Source organism: Sapajus apella, unplaced genomic scaffold (genome assembly GCF_009761245.1).
Source record: "Sapajus apella isolate SASKATOON/1434 unplaced genomic scaffold, GSC_monkey_1.0 scaffold143, whole genome shotgun sequence".
Classification (NCBI taxonomy): Eukaryota; Metazoa; Chordata; class Mammalia; order Primates; family Cebidae; genus Sapajus; species Sapajus apella.
This window is the reverse complement of record NW_022437083.1, coordinates 1,808,049-1,835,229: the sequence shown is the minus strand read 5'-3', so window position 1 is coordinate 1,835,229 and position 27,181 is coordinate 1,808,049. Positions and strand designations below refer to the sequence as shown.

At 58.4% G+C, this 27,181-nt stretch overlaps 1 protein-coding gene across 5 annotated transcripts in view; it reads right to left on the bottom strand.

The window, feature by feature from the left end:
- Window positions 1-25,379, bottom strand: part of VIPR1 (vasoactive intestinal peptide receptor 1) — a 31,673-nt gene extending 6,294 nt beyond the window's left edge. The window contains exons 1-7 of one of the 5 annotated variants that reach the window (XM_032264284.1): window positions 25,226-25,379; window positions 15,978-16,083; window positions 11,129-11,236; window positions 4,573-4,679; window positions 3,262-3,365; window positions 2,641-2,773; window positions 347-500 (exon numbers count right to left, since the gene is read on the bottom strand). In XM_032264284.1, coding sequence (XP_032120175.1) covers window positions 347-500; window positions 2,641-2,773; window positions 3,262-3,365; window positions 4,573-4,679; window positions 11,129-11,236; window positions 15,978-16,083; window positions 25,226-25,303 — 790 coding nt within the window. In that variant the 5' untranslated portion in view covers window positions 25,304-25,379. Of the gene's footprint in view, window positions 1-346; window positions 2,619-2,640; window positions 2,774-3,261; window positions 3,366-4,572; window positions 4,680-11,128; window positions 11,237-15,977; window positions 19,931-25,225 lie in introns of those variants that run through there. The other 4 variants (XR_004264540.1, XM_032264283.1, XM_032264281.1 and 1 more) reach the window with 4 other exon arrangements.
- Between the last annotated feature and the right edge of the window lie 1,802 nt (window positions 25,380-27,181).

The following is a 27,181-nucleotide window of genomic DNA, read 5'->3' as shown; positions in this document are numbered from 1 at the left end:
GTGTCCCTCAAGGGCTGTGTCTACTTAGACAGACAGTCTGTTTCTAATCGTGACAGAGGCCCTTTGCAGATGAGCAGTGGCCCTGCGTATTTCAGGGGCTGAAGGGAGCAGGAAGGATGCTCACAGAATCTGTCCCACAGGTCAGCCCTGAGCAGCTGCGGGCTGAGGGGGCCTGTCCTGGGCTCCACATTTTGAGGACTTTCTCGACCCTTAGCTGACATCCTTGCAGGCAGGACCTGCAGCTAGAGAGACCTAGGACTGCAAGCTGGGTTGGCACCCTCCCCTTAGGCAGTTCTCCAGGCCTGGCCCTCTGTCCCCAGCCTGGAAGCCCTCCCTGGTACCATACCCCAGCCGATGAGTATGTACCCCCAGAAGTACTTCCGCTCGGAGAAGAAGGAGACGGCGAGCAGGGTGTACAGGTAGAGCCCCTCCACCAGCAGCCAGAAGAAGTTGGCCATGACACAGTATTGGAAGAAGACCATTGCTGCCTTACAGCCCACCTGCAGGGGGGAGACAAGCGTCCTTGACCGCCGTGCCCGTGTCTGGGGCAGAAGCACGGTCCAGTGCAGCCAGCTTCATCTCGGCCGCTCCTGCGTGAACCCCTTAAAAATGTGCCCGGTGGTTTTCCCATTTTCCCTAATTTGAGGTCGTCTGATACTTTGGGATAACCTGATGACTTTAATTCTGCATCCATCAATTCATCGATTCATCTCCCATCTATGTATCTATCCATCAGCTCATCCACCCACCCACCTACTCATGTACCATTTCTTCCTCCACTCACCCGCTAGACGTTCACTGTCAACTCAGTGTTTCCATTTCATCCACATATCCTTCCAGCATCTACTCATCTTTACCTCTGTCAGTCTGTCCACCCCCCACCCATCTCTCCATTCACCTACCAGACTGCTCACTTAGCCAGATGCCCATCCATCCATCTCTACACCCACCCACCAACCGCCCAGCCGCCTACCCGCCCCTCTGCCCACCATCCGTCCAATCTTCCTCCCTTGCCCGTTTATCCTTCTGCCTACTCAGCCAGCCACCAACCTGCCCATCCACACCCCACTCCAGCCACTCATTCATCCAGTGCCAATTTGCACTGAAGGTAGCTGGAAGGTATGAGGGAGAATTCTTGCTTGAGTTTGCCAGAGCCCGCTGAGTGTGTGGGGCGGGCTGTGGACTATGGGGTGGGGCCCAGAGGGAAGTGTGGAGGGAGACTGGGACCCAGAAGAGGGTCGGAGAGGGGAAGTAGCAATGAAGAAGGGGAAGGGGGGCAGGTGGCCATTCCTCCTGGGTTCAGAGGACCTAGTGGAAGAAGGGATTCCTCAGGGAGACCGGGAGTAGGGCAGTCACAGGCTCCGGGTGTCCCGCGACATGACTGGAAGGTGTTCTGGGCCTTTTGTCCCCTCTCAGAAAGTCCCTCTTTTCAGATCAAGCCTAAGTGTCTGTGAGCCAGGTTCAATGCCACCCTCCTCCCGGAAACTCTGGCTTCCACCTCCCCTGCACCCACAGTACCGGCTCCCACGCTTCCTTCCTGTACCGTTGGCTCGAGACATCCTCAGCAAGAAGCTCCCCTCCCTGCCCCCACCTCCTCCCTTGGTTGGGAAGTCCTTCCTCAGGTCTTGCCCAGTCTCTCCAGTGACAGGAGTTCTTGCCTCCCCTTTTGGAGGATCAGTTCTTTATCAGGACCAGTTATCTGCTTCCTCCTTGTCTTAGAAAAGCTTCACAGTAATGAGTCTGCACAATTATCCCTAGCACGTGCACAGGAGGCAACATGTTCCTCCACAGGCCTGTGGCTCCCACTGCTCGTGTCTCACTCAGCCTCCCAGCTCCTGGGCAGAGCCTCTGGGAATGGCCAAGGCTGGTCCCCTGGGTTTTCTCTCCCCTTTGTTGAAATGCCTGAGATTCCAGCATGATTATTTCAGTCTTTGGGGAGAAGGTACTGCTGACCCCTGATATAACGCATTGCCTCTGGGGTCGCGCATGAACCAGTGAGTCACCGAGGACAAGGAATGAGTGGGGCTGTCTGTCAAAGCTTGGGGCACTCAGGGAGGGTCCCTCAGAATCCCTTGGGGATGGCCCCCTTGGTGACTGGCAATGCATTCCTTAGATTCTCCCTTTACTTCCCTTCCCTAGGAAAGCCCAGGACCAGCCTGACGGCAGGATCTGAACACAAGAGGAGGACCCCGTATGTTTGGGCGCACTCCAGACGGTGCAGGGAGGGGCAGGAAAAGCGGCGTGGTGCGCAGAGCCCTGGCTATGCAGCTGGCAGAGGGCAGGGTGGGAAGGAATCTTGGACGTCCTGGCACAGATGGGGAAGCTGAGGCAGTAAGTTCCCCGCGGCCACACAGGAAGTTAGCAACACAGGTGGGACAGGGGCTCTGGGCTGTGGCCATGAAGTGTCTCATTTCCCATCTGCTTTTCTCACTGGCGGGGGCAGGTCTGTGAGCTCCCAGATGGCTCAGCAACATCTCCTGTTGCCGGAGGGGAGTGTGATTTGAGCAGCTGCCAGGTGGGGTTGGGCCATCCTTGGGGTGGGGGGGAAGAGGGACGGGGGACAGGGAGAAGCAGGGGGAGAAGAAGAGATGACGGTGGCTAAGGATAAGGGCGAGACTGAGGGAGGGGCCGGGTCCTCACCGAGCCCTCGGAGCACTGGTCCGACTCGCCGCTCTCGAAGAGGGCCAAGTCCTTGATGAAGACGGCGGCGGCCCTCAGGATGAAGGAGACGAACAGGTGCGTGTGGATGTAGTTCCTCGTGCAGTGGAGCTTCCTGCGTGGGGTGGGCAGATCCGGGAGGCCAAAGCGGCCTTGGGCCCCACCCCAGCCCACGCTGTCCTCTGCTCTGAGCAAGGCTTGGGTAGCAGAGCGTGTGTCCCCAGGGGGCAGGCCCTGCCTCGAAGGGGGTCCCATCCTGAACTACGAGTCCCGCCCCCCCAGTGCTCCATCCTCCTGTGCAGCTGGGCCCCCAAGTGTCAGCCCCCGCGCGGCCCCAGAAGCCTCATTCCTGCATGCAGGACACACCCTCTGCTGCCCTCTCCCCAGCCGCAGGGCCATCCTGGGGAGACTGGGCTGGAGCACATGGAGCGGCCTGGCCGCCTGCCTTCTCCAGGGGAGGCTGGCCTGGCAGGAGCTGGGGCCTGTGAGCTGCCGGGGGAGACAGTGGAGCGGTCGGGGCGTGCCTGGGCCAGGCTGGGCTCCAGGGTGGGAGGGATACTTGCGGGGTCTGCTGTGAGGCCTGTCACTTGGGCTGGGCCTCACCTGAACAGGTTCAGGATCGCCGTGGCAACCAGCAGGGTGGCGAGGGACAGGCTATAGCCCACGGTGTACCCGGTCTTCACGGAAGCGAAGAACATGGTCTGCTGCTGCTGGAGGACGGGGGGCTCACCTCGGGGGACTGGCAGGACTGGGGTGCCCCACACACTCCGCCTGCCCGTCCCTGCCCCAGCAAATGGGGCTGAGGCCTGGGGCTCCTGAGAGCAGCTGAGCAGAGCTCCTCAATGCCCTGACCCTAATGCCCTGGTTTCCACAGACTGTGTCTGAGGGGGGGTGGGGGTTGAATGTACTGTCTCTCCTTGTGTCTTCACAAGGGACGAGTTGGTGAGGGAGAGAATGAAGACCCAACTCTGGACTGGGCACCCTGGGGGCCGGGTCTCCTTGCCCTTCGACCCCCCTCAAGACCCTGTCTGTACAGGAGAGGCATGCGGACGTCAGAGGAGACCTGCTGAGCTCTCAGGAGCTGGGGTTGGTGGGACGAGGGCAGCCTGGCCTTTCTTGGGGAGGAGGGCAAAGCTGGGCCCGAGGGTTTCTTGCTTGGTCCCCTCTCCCGACCCCTCCCTGTGGACACAGGCAAAGCGCAGAGTGACAGTCACGAGATGAGCCGCTCCTTGCTCTCCACCCCCCACGCCCTGCCCGAGGAGAGGCAAGTGGTTATGGGGGACCAGGGTCCACAGCTCCGGTGGGCTCCAAAGGCCTCTGAGGAAACTGCTGCCCTCTTGGGGGGTGGGTGGAGTGAAAGCCCCATCTGAGGGCGCCTGAGGGTGGGTAGATGTCATCACAGGCAGACACACACCATGCATTTGCACCCTAAAGCAGTGAGGGTCTCCTAGCTGAGGACTCCAGCCTCCCCATCAGTGTCCTCACCAGGCTCCCCAGTCCTTACAGAGACCATGACTGGCTGTTTGGTAGCTGGGGCTGGTTCCTTCTGGGACCTGCAGCACCTCGCTTTCACCTCTGGATGGGATGGGGTGCTGGTGTCTGCCTGCCCTGCCAACTCCCGGGTTGGCTCCCATGAGTCAGGCTCCCATGAGGCAGTGGGGTGGCCCAGCCTGGGGGTGCTGCCTCAGCTTGCGCTGATCTGGGGACCCCTCCTGTGGGAGGGCCTCCTCCCATACCTTGTCGAGGGGAGCCGAGGGGTGGGCCCCCAGAAAGGCAGGCGGAGGAGGCTACAGGAGGGCAGACCCCAGAGTCCTGCTCTCACAGACAGCAGCAGCACCCCTTGGTGGGAGAGGTCAAAGTCGCCTAGGTGAGCCCTGGCGCTCCGCAGGTGGGGTGGGGTGCACTGAGGCCCACCTCATCCAAACTCGCCGCCTTGTCATCCAAACCACAGGCGACGGGGTAGGGGCCGGGGTCCAGCTGTGTCCAGCCTTCCTCAGTGCAGCGGCGGCTCACGTTGCGGCCTGGGGGAGGGCAGGGGCAAGGACAGAGGCTGAGGCCGGGAGCAGGGCAGGGCCCTGGAGTCGACCGTGGGGACCTGGCTGTCTCTGTGCTTGGAACAGGGCAGAGAATTCAGTCCTACTCCCACCAACCCTGGTGCTGTCTGGCTCCAGCTGCCCTGACCCAGATACCCAGGGTACCGTGGGGGCACCTGGGGCAGGGAAACGCCTCTTCAGGGCTCCGGCACGGATGACAGAATCCCAGCAGACATGAACCTGACCCCATGTACAATGCACACTCTGATCCTTGTCACAGACCCGCCTGGATCCTCGTTACAGAATGCTTCCTGACCCTTGTCACAAGGTCATGGCTGGGGGAGGGGGCCAGGTCTGCCCAGTCCTCCTTAGCCTGCCTGGGCCTGTGGGGCTGGGTTTCTTCTCATACCTGATGTGCTGCTGAAGGGGGAGCAAGGCTGAGCAACATCTGTTGCAGAGGGGAGTGTGATTTGAGGTGCTGCCAGGTGGGGTTGTGTGGGGTTGAGCCATCCTTGGATTGAGGGGTGGGTGGCAGGGAAGAGGGAGGAGGGAGAAGGGAGTGAGGAGGGATGAGGGTTGGGGAACACCTGATAAGTGTGCAGATCCTAAATCCTCACGAATAGAGAAGCAGGGGGTTCCTGGCAGGGGAATCTGTGCGGACAAAGCCATGTGAGGGGGAATCAGGCAGCACAGCAAGGCAGGAGCTTGGGGCTGGAACGAGCAGAGGCGGAGGCTCTAGGGCAGCTGCCTGTCCACTGTCCTTGGAGGCTCCGAGCTGCAGCAAGGCACAGGCCCGCTAAGGGGATGTAAGGTGAGAGGTACCACGGAGGCTCCCCACTCTACAGCCCTGGGGAGGTGTCCTCTCCCCTGAGAGGGGAGTGTGGGCTGAACAGAAAGTTGATGAGCGGGAGAAGAATCTTGCTTCCCCATCTCAGTACCCGTTCATCACTGCCACCGTCACCACCATCGCCACCATGTCAGGCTCATCACCAGGACAGGTTTTGAGCACTTTGCAAATGCAGGGCTGGTTAGAGCACTTTTGACACATCGTGTTTAATTTCCTCAACCATCCAGTGAGGAGGGTAACCCCATTTCACAGTTCAGAAGTGGAGGCACCAAGAGGTTGGTCACTCGCCCAGGGCCATACAGAGAGGGCAGGATGCTGCTGGTCGGGTCTCCAGAGTCCTGCCAGGTAAGCTTGGTTCTCACCTGCATGGAGGTGACCTGAGGCCTTATTTCGGTGGCCAGATGCCGAGCAGCAGGAGGGTCAGTCTGTCCTGTGAGTTCAGGAAGGGTCACCGGACACGTGTGTTTATTTCCAAACTTTGCCATGTGCCCAGCATATACCAGGTGATTCGATATTCACCATTTCTGTAAATCCTCCCGGCAACCCTTAGAAAGAGGTCTTGTCACCCAGTTTCATGGATGAAGAATGGAGGGACGGCTTGGGGTGGGGATGAGACAGCCAGGAAAGAGCAGCCGTGGGCTGGGTCCCTTTGCATCACATGGCCCAGGGAGGGCAGGAAGGATATGGCTGAGGAGGGGCATTGCACTGGGCGTTTCTTGCCTCAGCATCCCCTTTTCTGCCCAGGGCTCCCAACCTCACTGCTGCGAGAGGTTGCCAGGACAGTAGAGAAGCCTTCAGCTGCCGCAGTGTGCCCTGCTCAGCTTCCCATCATTGCAGCCAGAGGTAGGCCTGGCCCAGAGCCGTCAGCCCAGCCCTCATCAAAGGGCAGGCCCTTCCTCAGCCCCAGTTGCAGGGAGCTAACTGCAGGCCCCGAGGTCCTGGCTCCCACCCACAATCTGTTTCTTTTGAAGACTTGCCCCTACCAGGCTTGGGCAGGTAGAAAAGAGGGTTATGGGCTGGGTGCGGTGGCTCACGCCTGTAATCCCAGTGCTTTGGGGGGCTGAGGCGGGCAGATCATGAAGTTAGGAGTTCAAGACCAGCCTGGCCAACATGGTGATACCCTGTCTCTACTAAAAATGTAACAATTAGCCGGGTGTGATGCCACACGCCTGTAATCCCATGTGGGAAGTAGAAAAGTTCCTTTTTAAAGTTTCCTTTCTTGTTAAAGAATAAGTGTGCTAATAACTTTGTTAAGCCCTATCCTATGTAGCTGTTGGACATGCCATGCTTACAGGCATGTAGTACATTCTGTGTCCTTGTACTTTAACCAGGATATCTGTGCTGGACGTGCTCACAGGCATGTCCCAGCTCTCCATGGCTTTTACCTGTTTAGAAAAGTTTTAAGTTGTCAGCCAATTGGGTTTTAGGTTAGATTGTGAGGTCTGGCTCCAGCCAACGGAGATCAGACACAGCAGTAAGGACAACCCCAAATGTTCAAGGGGTAAATTTTGGTGCTTTCCTTTGTTCATTGTACTCTCATGGCATGATGGCTAGCGGGGATGCCCTTCCTGCAGTCCAGGAAGTAAAAATTGCGTTGCCGAAAGATCCTTCGTCTCAGTGATAATTTTTCTTTGAGGCACCAACCACCTATTTCCAACATCCCAGCTACTCGGGAGGCTGAGGCAGGAGAATTGTTTGGACCCAGGAGGTGGAGGTTGCAGTGAGCTGAGATCATACCATTGCTCTCCAGCCTGGGTGACAGACCAAGACTCCGTCTCAGAAAAAAAAAAAAAAAAAAAAAAAGAGAGTTAAGGCCAAAGTCACCCAGCCTTGAAACTAGGACACTGAAGCTTTGGGCTTTGTACTCACCAGAGGGACCAGTGACACAGCAAGCTTCTGGTATCGTGAATTATGCCAGCAAGCCTGGGTGACTCTGGCACTTACACAGCGGCTTCACGTGTGTGTGTGTGTGTGTGTGTGTGTGTGTAGTGTTAGGGTAAACATTAATATGTTGAGGCTAGAATAGACTCAGAAGTTTTTATTATCCCACCAAAAAATGGGGATCCCAAGGCTAAGAGAGGTTAAGTGACTTGCCCATGGTCACACAGCAAGGGAGCAGCAAGACTGGGATACAGACTCCAGATCTTTCTGGGCTCCCAGCAGTGGCCAAAGGGGCACCCTGTTTCTGGAGCCCTGGCTGCTATGGATGGTGAGGGAGAGGAGGGACGGGCGAATGGTCATCTTTGGGGCCAGGTGGCCTCTTTGAAGAGCCCTGGCACTGTGGTCAAGACTTCAGAGCAAGCTGCTCTCAAGGAAATCAAAAAGGCAGCCCCCACGGGACCCCAAGAAGCAGCCAAGAGTCTCCCTCCAGTCTGGGCCTGGAAGCCAGCAGGCCCTGTATCCGCAGAGGGGGTCATGAAGGGCCGGAGGGAGGGAGCAAGAGGCTTTAACCCCGTGCTGGGAGGAATACCCCACGGCCTCCCAGTCTCCTCCCACCTACCATGTCTCACAAAGCAGTCATGGCCCAGGGCCCTCCACTCAGTACCCGTAGCCAGGAACTGGGGAGTAGCCCTCTCCCTGCTCCCGTCTCTCCTCTCTCCATCAGTCACCAGTCCTGTCCCTGCTGCTCCTTCCCCAGCACTGCCACCTCCTCATCTCCCCTGGATTAGGTAGGACCCCTGCTTTCTTGCCAGCTCCCCACCCTGAGGCAGGTGGAAGGGTCATGCTAACACCCAGACCTGACCATGGCACTCTCCTGCTGATTCCCTGCCATGATGCCCCATCCCAGCCAGCAAGGAGGAGCTTCCTAGGCTGGCGGCAAGGTTTTCTTATTTACAGCATCATGAGCAGGTGGCGGGGGAGGGGAAGTAGCCCACAGACCCCACAAACACGGTAAACATAGACCATACATTGAATTTTCTCAGCCAGAATGGTTCTCCCATTTTTATTCTAAAAAAAAGTCTCTTCAAATATTTGAAGCGAGAAACACAGATGAAAGATATGCAGACTACAAATCAAGGAAGTACATGCCTGTAATCCCAGCACTTTGGGAGGCTGAGGTGGGAGGATCATGCTGTCAGGAGTTCGAGAACAGCTTGGCTGTTTGTATCTTCTAAAGATACAAAAATTAGCTGGGTGTGGTGGCGGGCACCTATCCTCTCGGCTACTTGGGAGGCTGAGGCAGGAGAATCGCTCGAACCCAGGAGACGGAGGTTGCCGTGAACCAAGATGGTGTCACTGTACTCCAGCCTGGGCGAAGAGCGAGACTCCATCTCAAACAATAAAAACAAAAGTAAGGAAGTGAGCCACCATGCACGTTTTGGTGCTTTAGTGCACCTGGAGAAACGCCCTCCTTCAGTATTTCATCCAGCCTAGGTAGATGACTTTTGTCTAACTCTCCACAGAATTTGTATCATCTTCCTTCTGTAAGCTTTCTCTGGCTTTCCCTGTGGAACCAGGTCCCTTCCGGGGCATGCCTCTTCCCAGTCCTGCTATCTAAAAGGGTGTGAGCTGGTGCTCACATCACCCCTGCCCCACCCTCACAAACCTTCCTCTCTGGAATTTGAGATCAGCTGCCTACACCTTCTTCATCTACTTGCTCAGGAGAACACTCTCTTTTTTCTGTTTTCAGTCCTGAATCTCAGTCTCCTATTTCTCTCCACCATTTCTAGGGACCAGGCCCACGGAGTACAGCTGTGTGAGTTGTTCACTGCACAAGGGCATCTGGCCGGCAGGAATATTCTGCTTGCACTAGGTGGGCTCTAGTGAGAGGTCATCTCTGCCTGAGGAAGGGCTGCCTTTTTATTGTCAGTCCAAAGGCACCACAGGCCCCATTGATGCCGGCAGCCCCAGGGTTAGTCAGATGGTGGGCGGGAGTCCAGGTCCTCAAGGGAAGGAGCTGCCCTGACACGTTCCAGCAGGGACAGAAGGAAGCGCCATGGGCAGGAATGCAGTTAGCGTCAGGGAGAAAGGCAATGAGCTGGTGCTCCCAGGGGCTAGAGAGAAGGCGGGTTTCCAGGCTCAGTGACGGGGTGCACCGTGAGGCTGGCCCGAGGAGCTCCCCTCTTATCTGCCCAGGCACCGGGTGTCCCTGGAGGAGGCAGCTGGAGCCAGGTGGGTGCCGCCTGGAATACGGCATGGCTGTGACCCTCCGGACTCCTCAGGTGGGCTTCAAGATCTGTCTTTCCCCACTGAGGTCACAACACCAGGCACTGGGGGCACACTGGCCACCCCAAAGAGACCCTGGGCACTACTGCCATCCCCACTTCACAAACAGGGAACCGGGTCCAGGGAGGAGAAGGCCACCCGGAGTGGGGGACACCTGGGTTTTCTGCTGGCTCTCTGAATGATTATCTGGGTTCTGCTCCTCGTGAGGCCTCCTCCCCCAGGCCTGCTTCTCCCTCCGTATTCCCCCTAGTCCTGCGGTCTTCCCCACGGCTCATTACACCCGAGCCTAGGCAGGGCCTGCTGGATTCCTCCCTGGCCTCCCTGACTCCCATCCACTCCCACAGAGCTCACTACCTGAATTCTAACCATCAGCATTTCCTGCCTGCCTTTCACACCTAGAAACCGGTTAGAAGTTAAAAGCCTAACTTGGACTTCGTCAGCCGCCTGCTTAAAGCCCCCCACTTCTTGCCGGGCTCAGGAGGAAACTCAAATCTTCGCCTCCGTCCCCGAGGCCCTGCGTGGTCTGGCCTCGGCCCGCCTGTGCCTCCCTTCCCGGCCTCCTTCCCTCCCTCCGGCGTTCTCTCTGCTCCGGCCACTCTGGCCGTCACCGAGCTCCCTTGGGTGCTCATTCCACAGGCTGTTGATTCTCTGTCTTAATTACCCGCAATCTGGGATCTCTACCTGGTGGCGCGTGCTCACCGGCAGGCCTTCAGATTGCAGCTGAGGAACCGGCTCCTCAGAGAGGGGCTGCTGGTGAAGCGCTGCCTTAAGCGGGTCCCACACCCCTCATTCCCTCGTCCGGCACTTTCATTCTTGACGATGCACGTGTCTGTCTCCCACATGCCTCTCCAGTTACAGCGCCAGCAGCGCCGGGCTGTCTGATCCTCTCCCGACTGTCTGTCCAGCCCAGTGCCTGGCACACCGCGGGGCGTTCCATTCACTGCACAGAAGAATGACTGAATCTATACTGTAAATCTCTGTAATGACTCACTAGCGAGAAAGGCCACATGCTCGAGAGGCTCCCCTTTTCTCTTCTGCCTCATACATGACAAGGCGTGTAAGCAAAGTCGTGTGGTGACTTCACGGAGCCCGAGAGGTCATCGGCTCCAGGCATCATGAATCACGACCAGCCCAAGATAACAGAACTGTGGGAGCCATAATGCAGTCAACTACCTGTCAGTCAATCAGTTATCAATGGCTGAGCAAATATTTAGTGAGCCTTGCCTACATGCTTATCTTCACGTGAAGAGCTAATCCAATCCCACGGGCTCTTTAGAGACCCAGCGCCGTTGCCTCTCTGCCAGGGGTCCCTCGGATTGCTCCAGCCCGTCTGACCCCTTTCCTTGGCCTTTCCACTTCCTGAGAGGTGAGTCCCCACTGCAGCTGGCCCACTCACGTCACCTCTTCCGCCCGGCGCTCTTACCTTGAATGGGGGAGAAGAGCTTGAAGATGAGGGGACAGGCCAAGACAACAACCTGGCCCCGGGGGGTGGCCGGCCAGCAGGTGAGGTTGTCCCACATCTTGCCGCAGCCTGTGGGGGAAGGCAGAGGACACATGGGTCAGTAGGTGCAGCTGCCCCCAGCGCCAGGGCCTGAGCCCAAAGGCACCCACTCTCGTCCTCCTTCTGCCAGGCTCCCACCTCAAGGGGCCTCCATTCTGAGAGGGGAGGCACAGCCCTGCCCAGACCGCACGGGGCCTGTCCCGACGGAGGCAGGAAGGAGGCCTGACCACAGTTCCTTTGTCCTTAGTTCCTTCGTTCAAGACTCTGTTATGAATATCAGCAAACACTTACATAACCTTTGCATGCGCCAGGCTCTGTTCTGACCACTTTAGATGAATAACTTATGCAAAGCTTCCATTTCGCAGATGAGGAAGTGGAGGCAGAGTCCTTAGCGAGGATGGGGTGCGCCTGGGGATGCCGGTGGGGTTTTGATTGTTGCAGCAACTGGGGGGCCTCACTGGCATCTGACTGGCAGCCACCAGACATGCCACACCGGCAGCTCCTGCACTCTGCACAGGGATGAATTTTCTCACATTCTGCATGGCTTCCAGGTGAGCCACCGGGCATTTGTATAGGTGAAAACCTTTTGTAACGAACACAGCCTGGACTCTTACACCATTTTACATATAAACACAAGCCATTTAGGTTAGTGTTGATTTATTGAGACGGAGTCTTGCTCTGTTGCCCAGGCTGGAGTGCAGTGGTGCAATTTCAGCTCACTGCAACTTTTGCCTTCCTGGGTCAAGTAATTCTCCTGCCTCAGCCTCCTCAGTGACTGGGACTACAGACCCACGCCACCACACCCAGCTAATTTTTGCATTTTTAGTAGAGACGGGTTTTCACCAAGTTGGCCAGGCTGGTCTCGAACTCCTGACCTCCAGTGATCTGCCTGCCTCAGCCTCCCAGATTGCTGGGATTATAGGTGTGAGCCACACGCCCGGCCCCACCTAGTTTTTGAACAACACAGACTCCCTTAGCTCGGTCGGATGGTGAATTGTGATGGAGAACAGGCAGGGAGCAGGTTCAGGGGAACCTGAACAGTAGCTGCGTTGTCTGCCACAGCTCTCAGAGCCTGGCCAGGGCAAGGTCCACAGTGGGGTCTCCAGGGGTCTGCTTTAATAGGCCCAGGCAAATTCCATCGTTTATTCTGCTCAGGAGCTGCACGCCCCTGAGGGACTAGGACTGCTATGGACCCTCCTGCAGTTATGCAGGAGGCTTAACTGTCTCTTTGCAATCCTGCCAGTCCCATAGATTTGCTCAGAAAACCCAACCCCTGGGCCAAAGTCAACGCCAGCTGGGCCAAGTCCAGCCCAGCCCAGCTCAGGTCCGAAAGTTCCCGAGTTCCCAAGAAGGGGGTCTGGGCAGAGGAGGTGGAGGGATGTCCTTACTTGGGGAAGATCCTGCGGACTCTGTGCATTGGAGCAGGCTGGCCACAGCGAGGGGCACCTTCTGGGGCGGCAGCAGTCTGGCCGCACCTGTGGCCGAAGGCTGAGGAGGATACCTGGGCCCCCAGGGCCTGGTGGGACACTGCAGCCTCCGTTGCTCATGGAGTGCTTCCCCCCAGCCTGGCTTGAGGGCTCTTGTGGCCTCAAGTTAGCTGCCAGTCCCTCTTCCGTTCTGGGCCAGCCTCTCTGAAGGCCGAGTAGGGGCACTTCAGGTCAGTCAAACCCTGCTGGGGGTTCAAGACCCTGTTATGAATATCAGCAAACACTTACATAACCTTTGCAAGTGCCAGGCTCTGTTCTGACCGCTTTAGATGAATAACTTATGCAAAGCTTCCATTTCGCAGATGGGGAAGTGGAGGCAGAGCCCACTCCAGCCACGGTGCTGGTGAGAGGTTTGGTTGTTCACACATTCCCTCTCGTCCTGGTTGGAAGGGCTGCTGTCATTTCTCGGGGAACTGGGTTGCTGCTGGACTTTGTTTACCCCTCTCTGACAGCGCTGGGCATATCCTGTTATGTAGGCTGGCTACTGTGTCTGGGTCCCTGCCAGACTTTGGGCTCTGCAAACCTCTGCTGCCAGTACAGGCCAGGGAGTGAACCCGGGGCTGGGCCTCTGGCCCCGGGCTCTGCTTCACTGCGGTGGGACAGAAGAGAGGAAACCAGGCCCTGCCCTTGGGGAGGCCACACTTGGCCTCAAGGAATCTCAGCACAACCAAGGCTGGGCTGGGAACTGGTGCTGGGGTGTGGGGCAGCTGGCGGGGCAGGGGAGCAGGGACGGGAGGCCAGTATGAGGGGCGTGGCTGGGGAAGTAGGGACAGGGGACAGCCATGGATATACCTGGTGCCTGGAACGGCCTGTTGTCCTGGGCTGGGAACTGGGAGTATTTCCTCTGTGCATGGCCTAACGAGGACCCGCAGGTCCCATCCCACAAGTCACCAGGCCTACAGAAATTCAGGGCCCAGGCTGGCTATGTGTGCCCACGGGTGGACTGTGACCCCACAGGAAAACCCAACCCAGAGCCTGGGGTCAGGGATGGCGAGGCAAGTGAGGTGGGGCCTCTGCTGCGCTATGTTGTGGATTTGTGTGCACACAGAGATACACACACCGACATGTCCACGCCGGTACATGGAACGCCAGGTGCACAAACATGCACACAAGTACACTTGCACACGGAACAGAGAAAGGAAACAACAGAAAGACCATAGAAAGCCGCTCTCTGTGCAAATGGACAGAGAGACACCCAGCTCACAGAGACAGATCTGCAGAGACAGACAGGTCTGGGTGTGCCGACATCACGCTGATAGACACGGCCACCGGGCAGACACATCCAGGCACGTCCAGAGATGGCAAGTGTCCAGGCTTCAACAGACACACGCTTCTGACTCACAAAGATACTCAGAGTCAGACGCAGAGCTATAGACCCCAGAGGCACAGGCGCAGCGCCCCACACAAGGCCACGGATGGACCCACGGCCACAACCCACACCGGCCCTTGTCTGCATCCCAGCCTGGCTGCTGGTGACAGGGTGTTGGCACTCCATGGGCACACTGTGCCAGCAGTGACCTCATCGGAATCATGAGGGTGGCCTGCCCCAGGCCTGGCAGGTGTGCCTGTCTGCACCTGGGCCTGGCTCCCTGCACTGGTGGCGTGGGCGGGGCCTGCAGGTAGTGGGCAGGGCCAGCCACCCTGTGACCCATGCCTCGGTCTCTGGGCCCTAGAGTCAAAGCGCTGTCCTGCTTTGAGACTAGGGTTGGCGAGGCCCGTCCGTGAGGCTATACATACTCACTGGCAGAGCAGGAGGCAGGCAGCTGGGGCACCAAGGCCAAGAAGAGGGAGCTGGAAGGGGGACTAGTGAGCCAGGAAGACGTAAAGATGCTCCCTGCTCCTGAGCAAGGCTGTTACATAACTGGAGGCTCTGCCTCGGGGAGAGGGGATGGCCTGCGATGGAGGCCCGGAGCAGGCACGGCCACCTCACTGCCTCCAGCCCAGACGTGCCAGGCCGCCTCCCTGGCAGTGAGACTGGAACCTGACAGTCATGCCCCGCTCCTTATGAGAAGCCTGCCTCGGTGCCTCCCACCTTTCCGGCCTGTTTCCCCAAACCTGTTCCCCCTTCCAAGTCTAGGTCAAGTGCTACCAAGGAATTCCGCCCATTCGAACCTGGGCTGCTGAGCCGAAAGGAGGGTGCTGTCATCTGCACTGACAGCCCCACTGTCCAGTCTAGTGAGCTGGGCACGCTCTTCACACTGCCAGGTGGAGCCCTCCCGCCCCTGAGGAGTGGCTGGGCCCTCATGTGCTCAGCCGCTGGGGCTGACCTCGACTCATCAGCCGAACAGTGAGCCGATGGTTCACTGACCACTCAGGGTGGGTTGGGATGGGGAGCCCAGTGTGTGTGCCTGTATATGTATGCTTAGGGGCTGGGCCTGCCTGTGTGTGTGTGTGTGTGTGTGTTTGTGTGTGTCTGTGTGTGTGAGTTTGTGTGTGTGTCTGTGTTTGTGTGTGTGTGTGTGTTTGTGTGTGAGTTTGTGTGTGTCTGTGTTTGTGTGTGTTTGTGTGAGTTTGTGTGTGTGTGTTTGTGTGTGAGTTTGTGTGTGTCTGTGTTTGTGTGTGTGTGTTTGTGTGTGTGTGTGTGTGTTTGTGTGTGTGTGTGTGTGTGTGTGTGGTCACTGTCAGTTCTCTGGGTGTGGCAGAGCCTGAGCCTGGGGTTGAGAGGGAGGAGCATGCCTTAGTTTCCAGCCTGAGGAGTCCCTGTGGTGAGGGTCTTACATCTGTGCAGACACAACTCCTGCCCCTTCTTGCTCTGGATCACCAAGATGGCTTTGAGCTTACATGCGGTCCCTGTGGAGATCACATATTGTGACTGAACATCCCCTCTTCTTCCCCGGAGATGCAGTACAATGTTCTGATCCTGGAGTGTGGTATTTTGGGGCTAGTTCTCCCCATGCCAGCTCTAGGGGCTCCCTGCACCTGCTCACAGGCCCCCACCACGCAGCACCCTGGCCTCACGTCCTGGGTGGGTAGCAGCCATGGACATCTTCCTTTTCCTGGAGTAGAGGGCTAAGGGACCCCCAAAGGCAGAGTTGGCTCCATGTACTTTTCAGAGCCCCAGCTTAGTATGCCCTCCTCAGCCTGGCTGGGGGTTCCCCAGGCCTAGGGTGGGGTGATGGGAAAGTGAAGTCCTGTTAGCCCCTTTCTTCTTCCATCTGGCTCCCCAACCTCTCATCACCATCATCCAACAAATATGGAATGGACGTGACTTGGATCCCAGACGTGACATGAGGAAACTCGGGCTTTTGGGGGCGCGCAGCCCGTCTCTGCTCGTGGGGCCTCACCTGCTGTCTCGTTCTCCAGCTCGGCCTCCTCCATGCACTGCTTCTGTTGCACCTCGATCATCTGCAGATAGTCACACTCCTGCTGCAGCCTGGCCGCCTGGCCGCCCTGGGGACAGAGACAGGAAGGGCCGATAGCCTCGTCCACAGACTCAGGAGCAGCAGGCCCATCCCTGCGCTGCACCTCTCCTGGAGGAGGTCCCAGTCCCAGTGCAGGCCAATCCAACCCCAGACTGAAACCGGAGCCTGACCTGAATCTCCCCCAACCTGCTGTCATTGTCCCAGCCTGGGTGGGCCCTGAGGACCCTGCCACGGCTTCTTGCTGGCTCCCCCAACAGTGCTGCAGCTGTGACAGCTTCGTCTCTTTGTGGGTGGCACAGCCCCAGACAGCGGTAAGAGGGCGTCCCCTTGGAGGCCGGAGCTGCCTCTGGACTTGGCCACTCTCCAGCTTGGCTTGAGCGTCCTCTGTCCCTCTCTCGGCTTCCCCGGTGAGGGGCCAGCTCATGCCACTACTCTGTTATGTGGAGCTGGATCCTGGCCTCTGGTTCTCAGGGCCAGGCCTGGGAAGAATCCAGACGTCTAGCTGATTTTCCAGCCCTGTCATTCCAGCGTCCTGTGCTCAGTCCCCGGGTCACCAGGCTGGGAAGGGGGCTGTGGCCTTCCTTGCCCAGACCTCGCCTGCCCCCTTTTCGGTCTCTAAATAATTCAAGCTATACCAGATCTGCTGAGGGTGGGGAGGTTTAAGGAAGTAAGAGAGCCCCTCAAGGACCCCAGCAGGCTCCCTCGGGCTCTGGAAGATGGAGATGAGGGTGGGGAGGTTTAAGGAAGTAAGAGAGCCCCTCGAGGACCCCAGCAGGCTCCCTCGGGCTCTGGAAGACGGAGAGAAGGGATGGGAAAGCCCAAGCTTCCCCTCTGCCCTCCCTAACCCTGGCCTGGGATCAGGGTCAGGCCAGTGTGAAGGGACGCTGACCTAGGGGAAGACATGCAGGTGGGGTGATGGATGTCTAGGAGCAGCCAGGCAAAACAGGTTGTGGGAGCTCCTAATGGGTTAGGGTGGGTGAAGGCCTCCGGGGAGGAAGTGTTGGGCTGGCAGCAGCTTCTGTGTCTGTGGCTTTAGAACAGTGGCTGCTGGCCCCGGCAACCCCACACCAGTTTCCCCATCTCTGCCTGGGGAGGAGAATGCCAGTTTCCACCAGGGCCATAGGAGAGTCCAGCGAGACTCCAGAATCGGACATTCTCAGCATCTCTTCCAACTCGTCCCTCCCACCCTGCGACAGAGTCCTTGCCTCCCTGGGCCTCAGTTTCTCTGTAAGCTATATGGGCCTCAACCACCTCCCCTGCTGACTTAGAGGTTTCTTGAATGGATCTGTGGGAAGAACATAGGTGGGAGGGCCTTCCTTTAAGGGGGTCCCTCCTGGCCTGCAGGCACCAAAGTGCTTAGTACTTTGACCACTGTTCTAAGTAAATCAGCTCCATTTACGGGGATGTGCATCCCCGCTGGCAGCCAGCAATCCATCGCTGTGGAGGGAGAGGGGCCCAGGCTGGAGCGGCAGACTCAGTGCCTGAGGGTGCGCACCACGCCCCTCCACCCCGGCAGCTCTCATTCCTGCCGAGGGCTCTGTGGTGGGGCCTCTGTCTCACAGGCCACCTGGAGTCCAGCCCTCCCAGAAGCAGCTAGCACCAGGGTCGAGCTTGCCCAGGTCCAGGGAGGGCCTCCGTCTCCAGGACTCCTTTAGATTCCCCAGCGTCCCGACCCTGCCTGCCTGCTTGCCATTGCCCTGGAAGCCGCACGTGAACACGAGATCCATTTTGCACCTTTACCAGCCAACGGGGGTAAGGACAGTAGCTGGTAAGTCATTCACAACTTACTGAAAGTAACACAGTGGTGTGATGGAGCTTGATACAGTTATTCATATAACTGTGAAAAGATAGGAGACTTCAAGGAAACTGTGTCTGTGGTTCCTCTTTGGGGTCATGTGCTTCCTCTTTCCCATAAGGGTTACTCAGGCTGACATGCTCAAGACATTATGTCTCCAGGGACTTGTGGCTGGTTCATCCTCAAGTATAGGGGGAGGAGTGGCCAGGTCGATCTCAGAGGTGGCTTCTGGAAGAGGAACCTGGGTCCTGGCCACTCTGCCTTGTGTCCCACCATTGGTCTGTCTTGGAGCACCTGTCTCCCCAGGGTACCATCCCAACCCCATTTCCCGCCAGCAACAGGGTTCTTTCTACTTTCTGGCCCTTCCCAGCCTCTCCTGATTCTCTTGCCCAGTCTCACCTCTCATCGCCCTGTAATGTGAAAGCAGGACAGACGCAGCGGACACCTGTTGCTTCTGCCTTCCACCCCCTTCACTCTCCCTTTGTGCCATGTGCTCGTCTGTGTCTGGGAAACCACCTCTAGTTCACGGAGTTCTGATGGACCCTCTTCCAGGGGACTGACATGTGACCGAGACTTAAGTCGCCCAGGGCACTCTCGGCCACAATGCCTGACCCACCGCCCGAGTCAGGCTACTCAGAGCCAGGAGGCTCCCTCCTGGGACTTTGGATTAAGTGATTAAGCAAGTGAATTTGCTTTTTCCCAGTGGACTGGAAGCCTTAAAGGAAGCAAGGGCTTGGGCTTCTGCTGACCTCTTGTTGACAAGTGGAACACAGGGATGAAAGCCACATAGCTGAGGCAGAAGAGATGGAGAAAAATCAGGTCCTGTTAACATTGTCTGCGGCTGCGAATGCAGCCATGCCTGAAACCTACAGCTGGCAACGTGAGCTGGTACCTTTTCTTTACGGCTTGGATCAGCTGCGTTTTCTGCCGGTTGCTGTAAACAAAAGCGTTCAGCTTTGCTTTCTGAGGACAGGACAATGGGCACCCTCACTTTCTGGGCCCTCTTAAGCCAGGACTATGGCCACGTAGTTTGCCAATAAATATTTGTTTCCTGATCACCATGGGCGCCAAGGGTTTCTGCCAGCGTCTGCTTGCGACTCTCTGAGGATAGAAGGGTGCTGGGCCAACTTCTCCAGCCAACTCTGCTCCCCGACAGCACGGCCACAGCGCCCTTCCTCAGCGGCAGTTTGGAGAGAAAGGAGGGGTGGGTGCAGGAGCCTGTGGGGCTTATGAAAAAGTGGGTGTGGTCTGGAAGATGAGCTCTGTCTTTGCCACAGTTTAGTTTAGTGCTGAGTCCTATCTGCAGAAGGGTAGAGGAGATGGAGGGACCGGATGTCACCCGGCAAACACACGTTCCCAGATGGGACCTCGGTCTCTGACCACTGGTCTGGACTGCATCAACCCTTCTCCGCAGCCTGGCCTTGGGCCCTCTGGCCAACCATTGCCCTTTGAGGGACCGGGCCAGGGCAGCTCCCTCTAGTCCTTATCACCGAGGAATTCAGGCAGACTTTGGACTTCCTCTCCCACTTACTTACTTCCCTAAACATCCTCATTATCCCTCTGGGCTCCAGGCACACAGAGAGAGTCAGAAAACTCCCTGGCAGAATATAGCCAGGTCTCCTGATGCCGGGGAAGTGTTCCAGGGTGGGAAACAGCTAGAGTCTGGGATTCCTGCAGAATGGGTATGCTGAACTCATTCTGTAGACGCACGTCACGGAGGATATGTGAATTACAAGTGGGGTAAGAGCACCCCAGCAACAGAGCAGTGTGCACACAAGCATGGAGGCATGAAGATGCCTAATACGTGCCAGGTTGCGAGAAGCCTGGTGTCGCTGCAGCGAGGAGCTCCGGGGGCATCAGGAGACACGTTGGGAGATGCAGCCTGGGGCAGGACTGGGAAGGACTCGGAATGCCAGTTTTCAAGTGTGAGCTTTCACTCTGAGGCCACGGGGGCCAACAGAGATTTGAAGCAGGAGGCTGAGGATGGGGGATACACATTTCACAAAGATCCCTCAGGTTGCAGGTGGGCTGAAAGCTACTGCACCAGTCCAGGCAGGAACTGATGAACCCAGGAGAGGGCATGGGGGGGGTTAGAGAGGAGGGGGGGCGGGCAGGTAGAATGAACACTTGATTAGTTCCCGTCTCCAACTAGGCCCAGGATTCTCCTGCCAACTCCCTGTCATTCACCTCCCATATCCAGCGAACACCATGGCGTGGGACAGGATGGAGGAGATGCTCTGGACTTCTTGGGTCTTGCCTGGGTTCCTTCTGGGCTTAGGAACTCCTGTCCTAAAGAAGGTGCTGAGAACCCAGCCTGGCCCAAAACTCTCCAGCCTCAGCTCAGCTGCAGCGGCAGGCTCCCTTTAAGCTTACTTTTTGGAGTTCAGTCCAGCACAGGATCCAGTGAGGGGCTGGAGAGAAAGCCCTGCTTTCCTCCCCGTGTGGGGTTACCTGAGGCCCGGAGCAAAGGCTGGGTGTGGTGGTGGGGGAGGGGTGAGGACGCTGAGCGCTGTGGCTGTTAGATGCGAGGGGCTGTGGAAGACAGCGTGGGCCCAGCTCAGGCTTATAGGCCGTGTTCAGTCCCCTCAAGGGAAGCCGAGACCGCGAATCAGAAGCCCCAGCCTCATCAGCTGGGGCAGGGGAGCCAAGCAGCACAGCAGGAAACGAGCGTCCCTCTGGGGAGCAGCTGCTCTCTGCGAGGAGCACAGAACAAGCAGGCTGGGTAAGGTGAGGCAGGAGAAAGAACTGTCTGCAAACTGCCAAGCCTGGGGAGCCTCCTTGGATGGTTTGTGCTTCTGCGGTTTGTAAAGAGGGCTTTTTAATTCCTTCCCTGCCTGTGACTGTCAGAGGAGGCAGAGGAATGGGGAGCAGAGGACAGGGGACTCAGGAGTGGTTCCGTCCGCCTTCTCCCCCATTACTCCAGCCCTCTACAGAGACCATCTCACACCTCACGACTTATGTGCTCTCCCGGAAGCCCCCCGCTGAAGTCACGGGGTGACAAAGAGACAGGGGGAATGGAGGAGCCAGAGAGAAAACAGTGATTACGGGCACACAGGACAGCAGCCCAGCGACTCGTCCTTGCTGGCTTTTGCAGGTGGGTAGGTGAGGATGCGCAGATCTCGTAATTGGGAGGCAGTGGGGAGAGAGGAGAGAAAAGGCGGGAGGAGGGAAGGGCAGGGAGGGAGCGGGTAAAGGACATAGGAAGATAAGGGGGCTCACGCATCCAGGAGTCACAAAAGAGAGGAGGAACACGCTCCCAGCTTTGCAGAGAGCATGAAAGGAAGTCAGGACTCCAGCTCGCTGTGGAGGGCACGAGGGGCCTGCTAGGGTGGTGGGAGTGTGTGGTAGCTTGACTAGGGCGGTGGCGACACAGGTGTACACGTATGTGACAATTCACTGTGCTGTCGATTCAGGTTTGTACATTTTACTAATTTTAAAAGTATCTAAAGTCCCAGGGCGGCATGTGACATGCCATACCCCTCCATGGAAGCCATGGCCCCTCTTCATGAGGCGACAGATCCTAGTTCAGACCCAGGCTCCAGAATGAGATTGCCTGCCACTTCCTGGCTGGATGCCTCAGGCAGTTTGCTCAACCTCATCTATAAAATGGGGACAGGAACAGTAACACCTACTTCTAGAATTGAGGTTGAGGGTCACATGTAAGACACCAGCCAGGCACCAGGGCTGGCCAGCGGCTTAGCAGTGATTGCCAAAGCTGTCGTCCACCTTCGTGCCAGGCTGCCCCTGCTGTCCACACCCAAGCCTAGCCACAGCCGTGGTGCCTTGCGTAACCCCGGCAGGCTGAAGGTCCTACCTGCTCACAGGTGCCAGCCGCGCCCACCACAAGGCTCGAGTCTGTCAATTCCCTTCACCCCTGCTGATTTCTCTTCCTGGCATTTTTACACTGCTTCGCCAACAGCCCAAAGCCTCCCCACTGCAAATCCATTTTTTTTTTTTTTGCCAGTCATACCTCCTCTTGGGGAAGGCTGAGCTCTGGTAGAAGAGTAGACAGAGAACTGCTGCGTGAGTGCTGAGGGAGATGGGGGGTTCGGGGAGACACAGGGATACAGGACCGGGCTTGGGGTGAGAAGAACTTCCGGCCTCTCAGAGCGGTATCAGGACAAGGGCTCCCGTAACTAGCAGAACCCAAGCAGAGACGTTTAGCCTGTCCCATCTAAGGACACTTCTTGGGAGGTTTCCTTTGGGGCGGCTTCCTTTATTTGCAGAGGATCTCTGCGATGACAGCTAAAGAAGCAGGTGTAGCAGACACAGGCTAAGCATTTAGCTTAAACCCTCTGCTGCTTGATTGTGACCCTGGCCACACCTAGGGGATTGGAGTTTGCAGGACTCAGCTTATAAACAGTCCCTTGGGTGATGTTGGAGCCACCTGCAGAGGGCTGGGCTCCCGCAAAGGCAGCCACACGCTGAGTCCTTAGTACATGGAGGTTGCTTGGTGGCCTCTTCCCCCTCTTCTGGTGACCTGCTGTGCAGGAAGAACTTGTTCTGAAGTTAGGTAGTAGGAGGTACTTCCTGAGAGATATGGGCCACAGGAGAGGGGCTGCACGGAAAGGCTGGGTCCTGCCCAGGGGAGCCCAGCCCGAGGCACCCTGCCTTCTCCCCACCAGCTCGCAGGACGGTCCCGCCAGACACAGACGCGAAACTCCGCGAGAAGACCGGGCCCTGGGTAGGGTCACCGCCCGTCCTGTGGTGCTGCCTCACCTTCCGGCTGGGGATATTTGAATATTAAGCAATTCCTGTCAATTTTGTTAGGGGTAATGACAATCTCATAGTTATATAAAAGAATGTCCTTTGGTTTTAGATACGCATTCTGAAATTATTTGGGGTAAAAGGTCAGGAGGTCTATAACTTAAAATACTTCAGCCAAAAAGCAAATGAAGCATATATTAATTGTTAGATGCTAACAGCTGTCAAACCTAGGAACTGGGTGTTCAGACGTTCATTGTAATATTCTCTCTGCTTATTCACAATAAAAGTAAAAATTTAAAACACTATACACATGGTGGAGAGAGTAAACTGTTTTTTTCTTCTTCAGAAATAGTTTTTTTTTTTTCTTGAGACGGAATCTCGCTCTGTTGCCAAGCTGGGAGTGCAGTGGTGTGATCTTGGTTTACTGCAACCTCCGCCTCCTGGGTTCAAGCGATTCTCCTGCCTCAGCCTCCAGAGTAGCTGGGACTAGCCTCGTGCTGGGCATTGCCCTGAGCAGCTCTGCTTCTGGATGAGGAGTCCCTGTGCCTGCTGTCCGGGGGACAGGGGCAGGGGCAGTGGGAGCTTGACAGGTGGCCTTGGGGCAGACTTCCTCCTCTGAGACACTGGAGGTTTTCTTTCCTTTTTTTTTTTTTTTCTTGCCTCTCTGTTCAGAGACTTCCCCTTCCCAGGCTGAAGTCAGGGCACCATAAACAGGAGTGATAAGGCTTTGGGCTTCAACCTGAACTTTGCAGCTGCCATTTTATGGCTCTGATAACTCCTGGTACCCTCCCTCCTCCGGCACACCGAGTCCAGCTAGAGCAAGATTGCCTGGTGTCCATTCCATGAGGGAGCGACTGGCAGCTGGTGGGGAGGAGGGAGAAGCAGGGAGGGAAATGGGGACCCCTCACTCCAGCCTGCCCTCACCCAGTCCTGGCTGAGTTCCTTCGCCTCTCTCTGTGGGCCCAGCCCCTGCACTGGGCTGTAATGAACATGTGGGTGTAAGAGACCCCAGCCCCTGACCTCCTAGGACGGTCAGAATAGCCCAGCCTGGGAGGTAGGGTAGGGCTGAAGGGTGGGGTTAGAGGGGAAGGGTTGAGTTGGCTGGAGCAATCAGGGAAGGCTTTCTGGAGGAGATAGAGTTGGGCACTAAAGGAGTAAGCTGTGGAAAGACAGGGGGAGGAGCCAGAATTGGGCTGTCTCAGGAAGTACGAAGCAGAAGTGGCCTGGTGTGAAAGGAGGCATCTCTGAATCCACTCTGCCCCGGGGCTCAGAGCCTCCCGGGATGGAGGAATGGGGTGTCAGCAGGGTTGAGAGGGCACAGCTGCTGGTGGGGCCTGGAGGCGTCATGCGAGCTGTGCCAGAGCTGAGGCCCCGGGGACAGAGCTTGGTAAGGCTGTGAGTGCTCAGGAGGTGGGTCTCATGGCTGTCATGGCGGGGTGAGGGTCTGCTCCTAGGACAGGCAATGAGCCTCCCTCCCCAGGGTGCTCAAGACATCCGCTAGATGGAAACACATATCCCTGCTCTGGTGGGGGTGTTAGTAAGGGAAGTGACCATGGGCTAGAATGAACTAGAATCGATTCTTCACCCTCTCCCAGCCAACTTGGAGTGGGCATTCAAGGCCCTGCCTAGGCAGCAAGTCTAGAATACTCATGGTCTAGGGTGGGGAGAAAACTAGCCTCTGTCTAGGTCTGACTGGTGGGAGACAGATGTGGCTCTTGTGTCTCTGGACCTCGCTTTGCCCATCTGTAAAATGGGCTTCTGTGGACTCAATGAGTGCTGAGGTCCTCCCTGTTCTAGAGTGAGATGACCCATGCATCTATTGCCTCAATCAGCATCTGCCTCATGGCCTAGGTAAGCCATCCAAAGACACACACAGCACACCCACACATGGGGCACATGGGTACACACGTATCAGAGGCATACACGTACCCATGTTGAGAGGAGGCAGAGGTGGGAGGAAGGGGGCAGTGGCTCCTGCTCAGCTCTCTCCACACACAGGCCTGGCTCCTCCTCTCGCACACCACCCCAGCCCCTCACGGCCCACCCGCTTCCACCTTGGGCTCTGGTACCTTTTTGCTCTGCTCGGTGGGAGGGCACAGGGAGAGGTGTGCCTGTCACTCATCTGATCCCAAGAACCCCTTCTCAGGTCCTGGGGCCCCCAGCACTGGTTCTGCTGCCAACACCCCACAGACACCTCCAGACGGGCACTGCACGCAAGGATGACCCTCACACCCTCCCTTGCACCCGGGGTGTACCAGACCTTCTATCTCAATCGGCCACAGTACCTGACCCTGCAGCCACGCGCCGCCCACCCCACTGCACATCTGCAGCCACTACAGGGAAGCCAAGTCTGGGGTCCGCTCTTCCCCGCTGTCCCTCCACTGAAGCCGAGCCTGTCCCGAGCTGCGCTGGGAGGGGCTGGGAACGACCAATATCCCAACCTTCAAGTCTAGATTCGGTCTGGGGCTGTGGGAGGAGGCGACACGAGGTGCTTGGTGTCCCCTATTCCTCTTACACAGACACGCGCAGACAGCCCGGCTCCCGCCACCGCCTTACTCCCTCCCCAGCCCCCCACCCTCAGCCCCCCACCCTCAGCCCCCACCCTCAGCCCCCACCCTTCATCCCCCACCCTCAGCCCCTGGGCTCTGGGCGGCGGGCGCACACTCACCGCCGGGCCGAGGGCGCAGGCGAGGGCACCTGCCAGCACGCACAGCCAGCGGGCCGGCAGCGGACGTGGCGGGCGCATGGTGGGCCCCGAGCCCGCGGCGGGCGGTGGCGGCGCCGGGGACTGAGCGGCTCAGCGCGGGCAGGGCACTAAGAGGCGCCGCTCGGCTGGGGGCGGGCCCCGGGGGGCTCGTCTGACGGGCGGCGGGTGCAGCCAATGGGCAGGCGGGGGCGGGGCCACCGCGCAGGTGTGGGCGGGGCCGGGGACCCGCGAGCGCCGGAGCTCCGCGCGCCCCGAGCGGACCCCGCAGCGCGGGCCCAGCACCCGGGAGCCTCGGCCCCACGGCGCCCGCGCTTCCCCTCGGCCCGCCCGCCCGGAGCCGCGCCCCGCGAGCCGCCGCCAGCCTCCCCTTTCCCACCCATGCGCCTCGCGGGGCCCGTGCGCGCGGCCCGATCGCCGACGGAAGCGCCGCTGCCTTCCCGGCGCGCCCGGGGCGAGCACGTGGCCGGGGCTGACCGCGGTCGGCGGTGCGGTCCGTTTCCAGCAGCCCCGACTCCTCCGGGGCGCGGAGGCGGCCGGTGAGGGACTTCAGGGCGCGACGGAGGCCGGACCCTGGGCCCCCGCCCCCCTCCCCCGCCGACCTGCGGGGCGCCCTTCGAGCCCCCGGGCACCTGCTCCCGGGAGGAGGCGTGTCTGCACCCGCGGGCTGGGCGGGCGCCTCCCCGGGGAGGCCGGGCTGAGGTTCCAGCGCCCTCGCGTGGGGGCCAGGCCTGCTCCGGCCCGCGGCCAACCCCGCAGCGGACCCGGAAGGAACCACAGACTCCGACCTCCTCCCGCATTCCCCGTTTCACAGCTGGGGACGCCGGGGCCCGAGAGGGGCCGGGCCCCGGGCCGCTGCGTCTGGCGCTGGGCTTCCACGGGGACAGTCCCTCTCCTCTTCTATTCGTCCCTGGAATGGGGGAGCGGAGTCCCCAGCTTTGCGCCCTGGGGGCGCGTCTTCCTGTGGACCGAGCGCAGGTGGCTGCTGGCCATCTTTCTGCGGGCTCGAGCCTGCACGGTCGAGGCTGGACGTGGCGGTCGCGGTGGCAGGATAGGGCGTCGGGAGGAGGGGCAGCGTTCCGCGGAGAGGCGGGGACGGCAGCGGGTCCCAGCGCCCAGGGGGAGGTGCGGCTACCTGCAGGGGGTCAAGCGCCAGGCTCTGACTGAACAGCAGGCGCGCGGGCGCTCCCTGAGGACCCACCAGGGCTTCCCTCCCTACAGCTGCTGCGCTGGGGTGGACTTGAGGGGCGTGGGGAAAGCCGGGAGGGAATGGGCGCCCGGGCCCTCTTAGGGCGTGACTACACTTTCGTCTACTCTCTTATCTTCCCCTTTCTTCCTTCCATCATTCCACCCCCACACGTGCTCTTTTCCCTTCCCTCCTCTCTTGTCTCCCTCCATGCCTCCCTCCTTTCCTCCATGCACATTTATTAATCACTTTCTGTGTGCCAGGCCCTGTGCTGTGCACTGCGTGCACAGACGTGGAGGGGGCATTCCCTTGCCAGAGGGGAAATTGGGAGCTGCTGTGCTCCCTGCAATTTCTACCTCCTTCCCGGTATAATCAGTGAGCCTGGACACAGGACCTTCCTTAGGTTTGGGAACTGTGGAGGTGGCTCTGTCCTCGCCTTTCTTGGGTTTGTACTCAATCTCCCAGTGGTGGCAGCGTTTGGATGGTCCTCAGCCAGATCCTCAGCTGTCCACACCCCTGAGGGCTGCTGCTAGCTCAGAAACCAGGGGTCTTTATGTCTCCTTATGACCCTGCGTACCCCGTCTCAGGCCTCAGTTCCCTGGCAGGACAGTGAAATTATGTCTTTTTTCTGGGGAGTTACTTCTGCTGGCATGGTGCCCTATTGTGTCCTAGAAGCCCTAGATGTGAAGAGCAAATCTGTGGGTTTGGACTCCCATGAATCCTCAGCACCCACT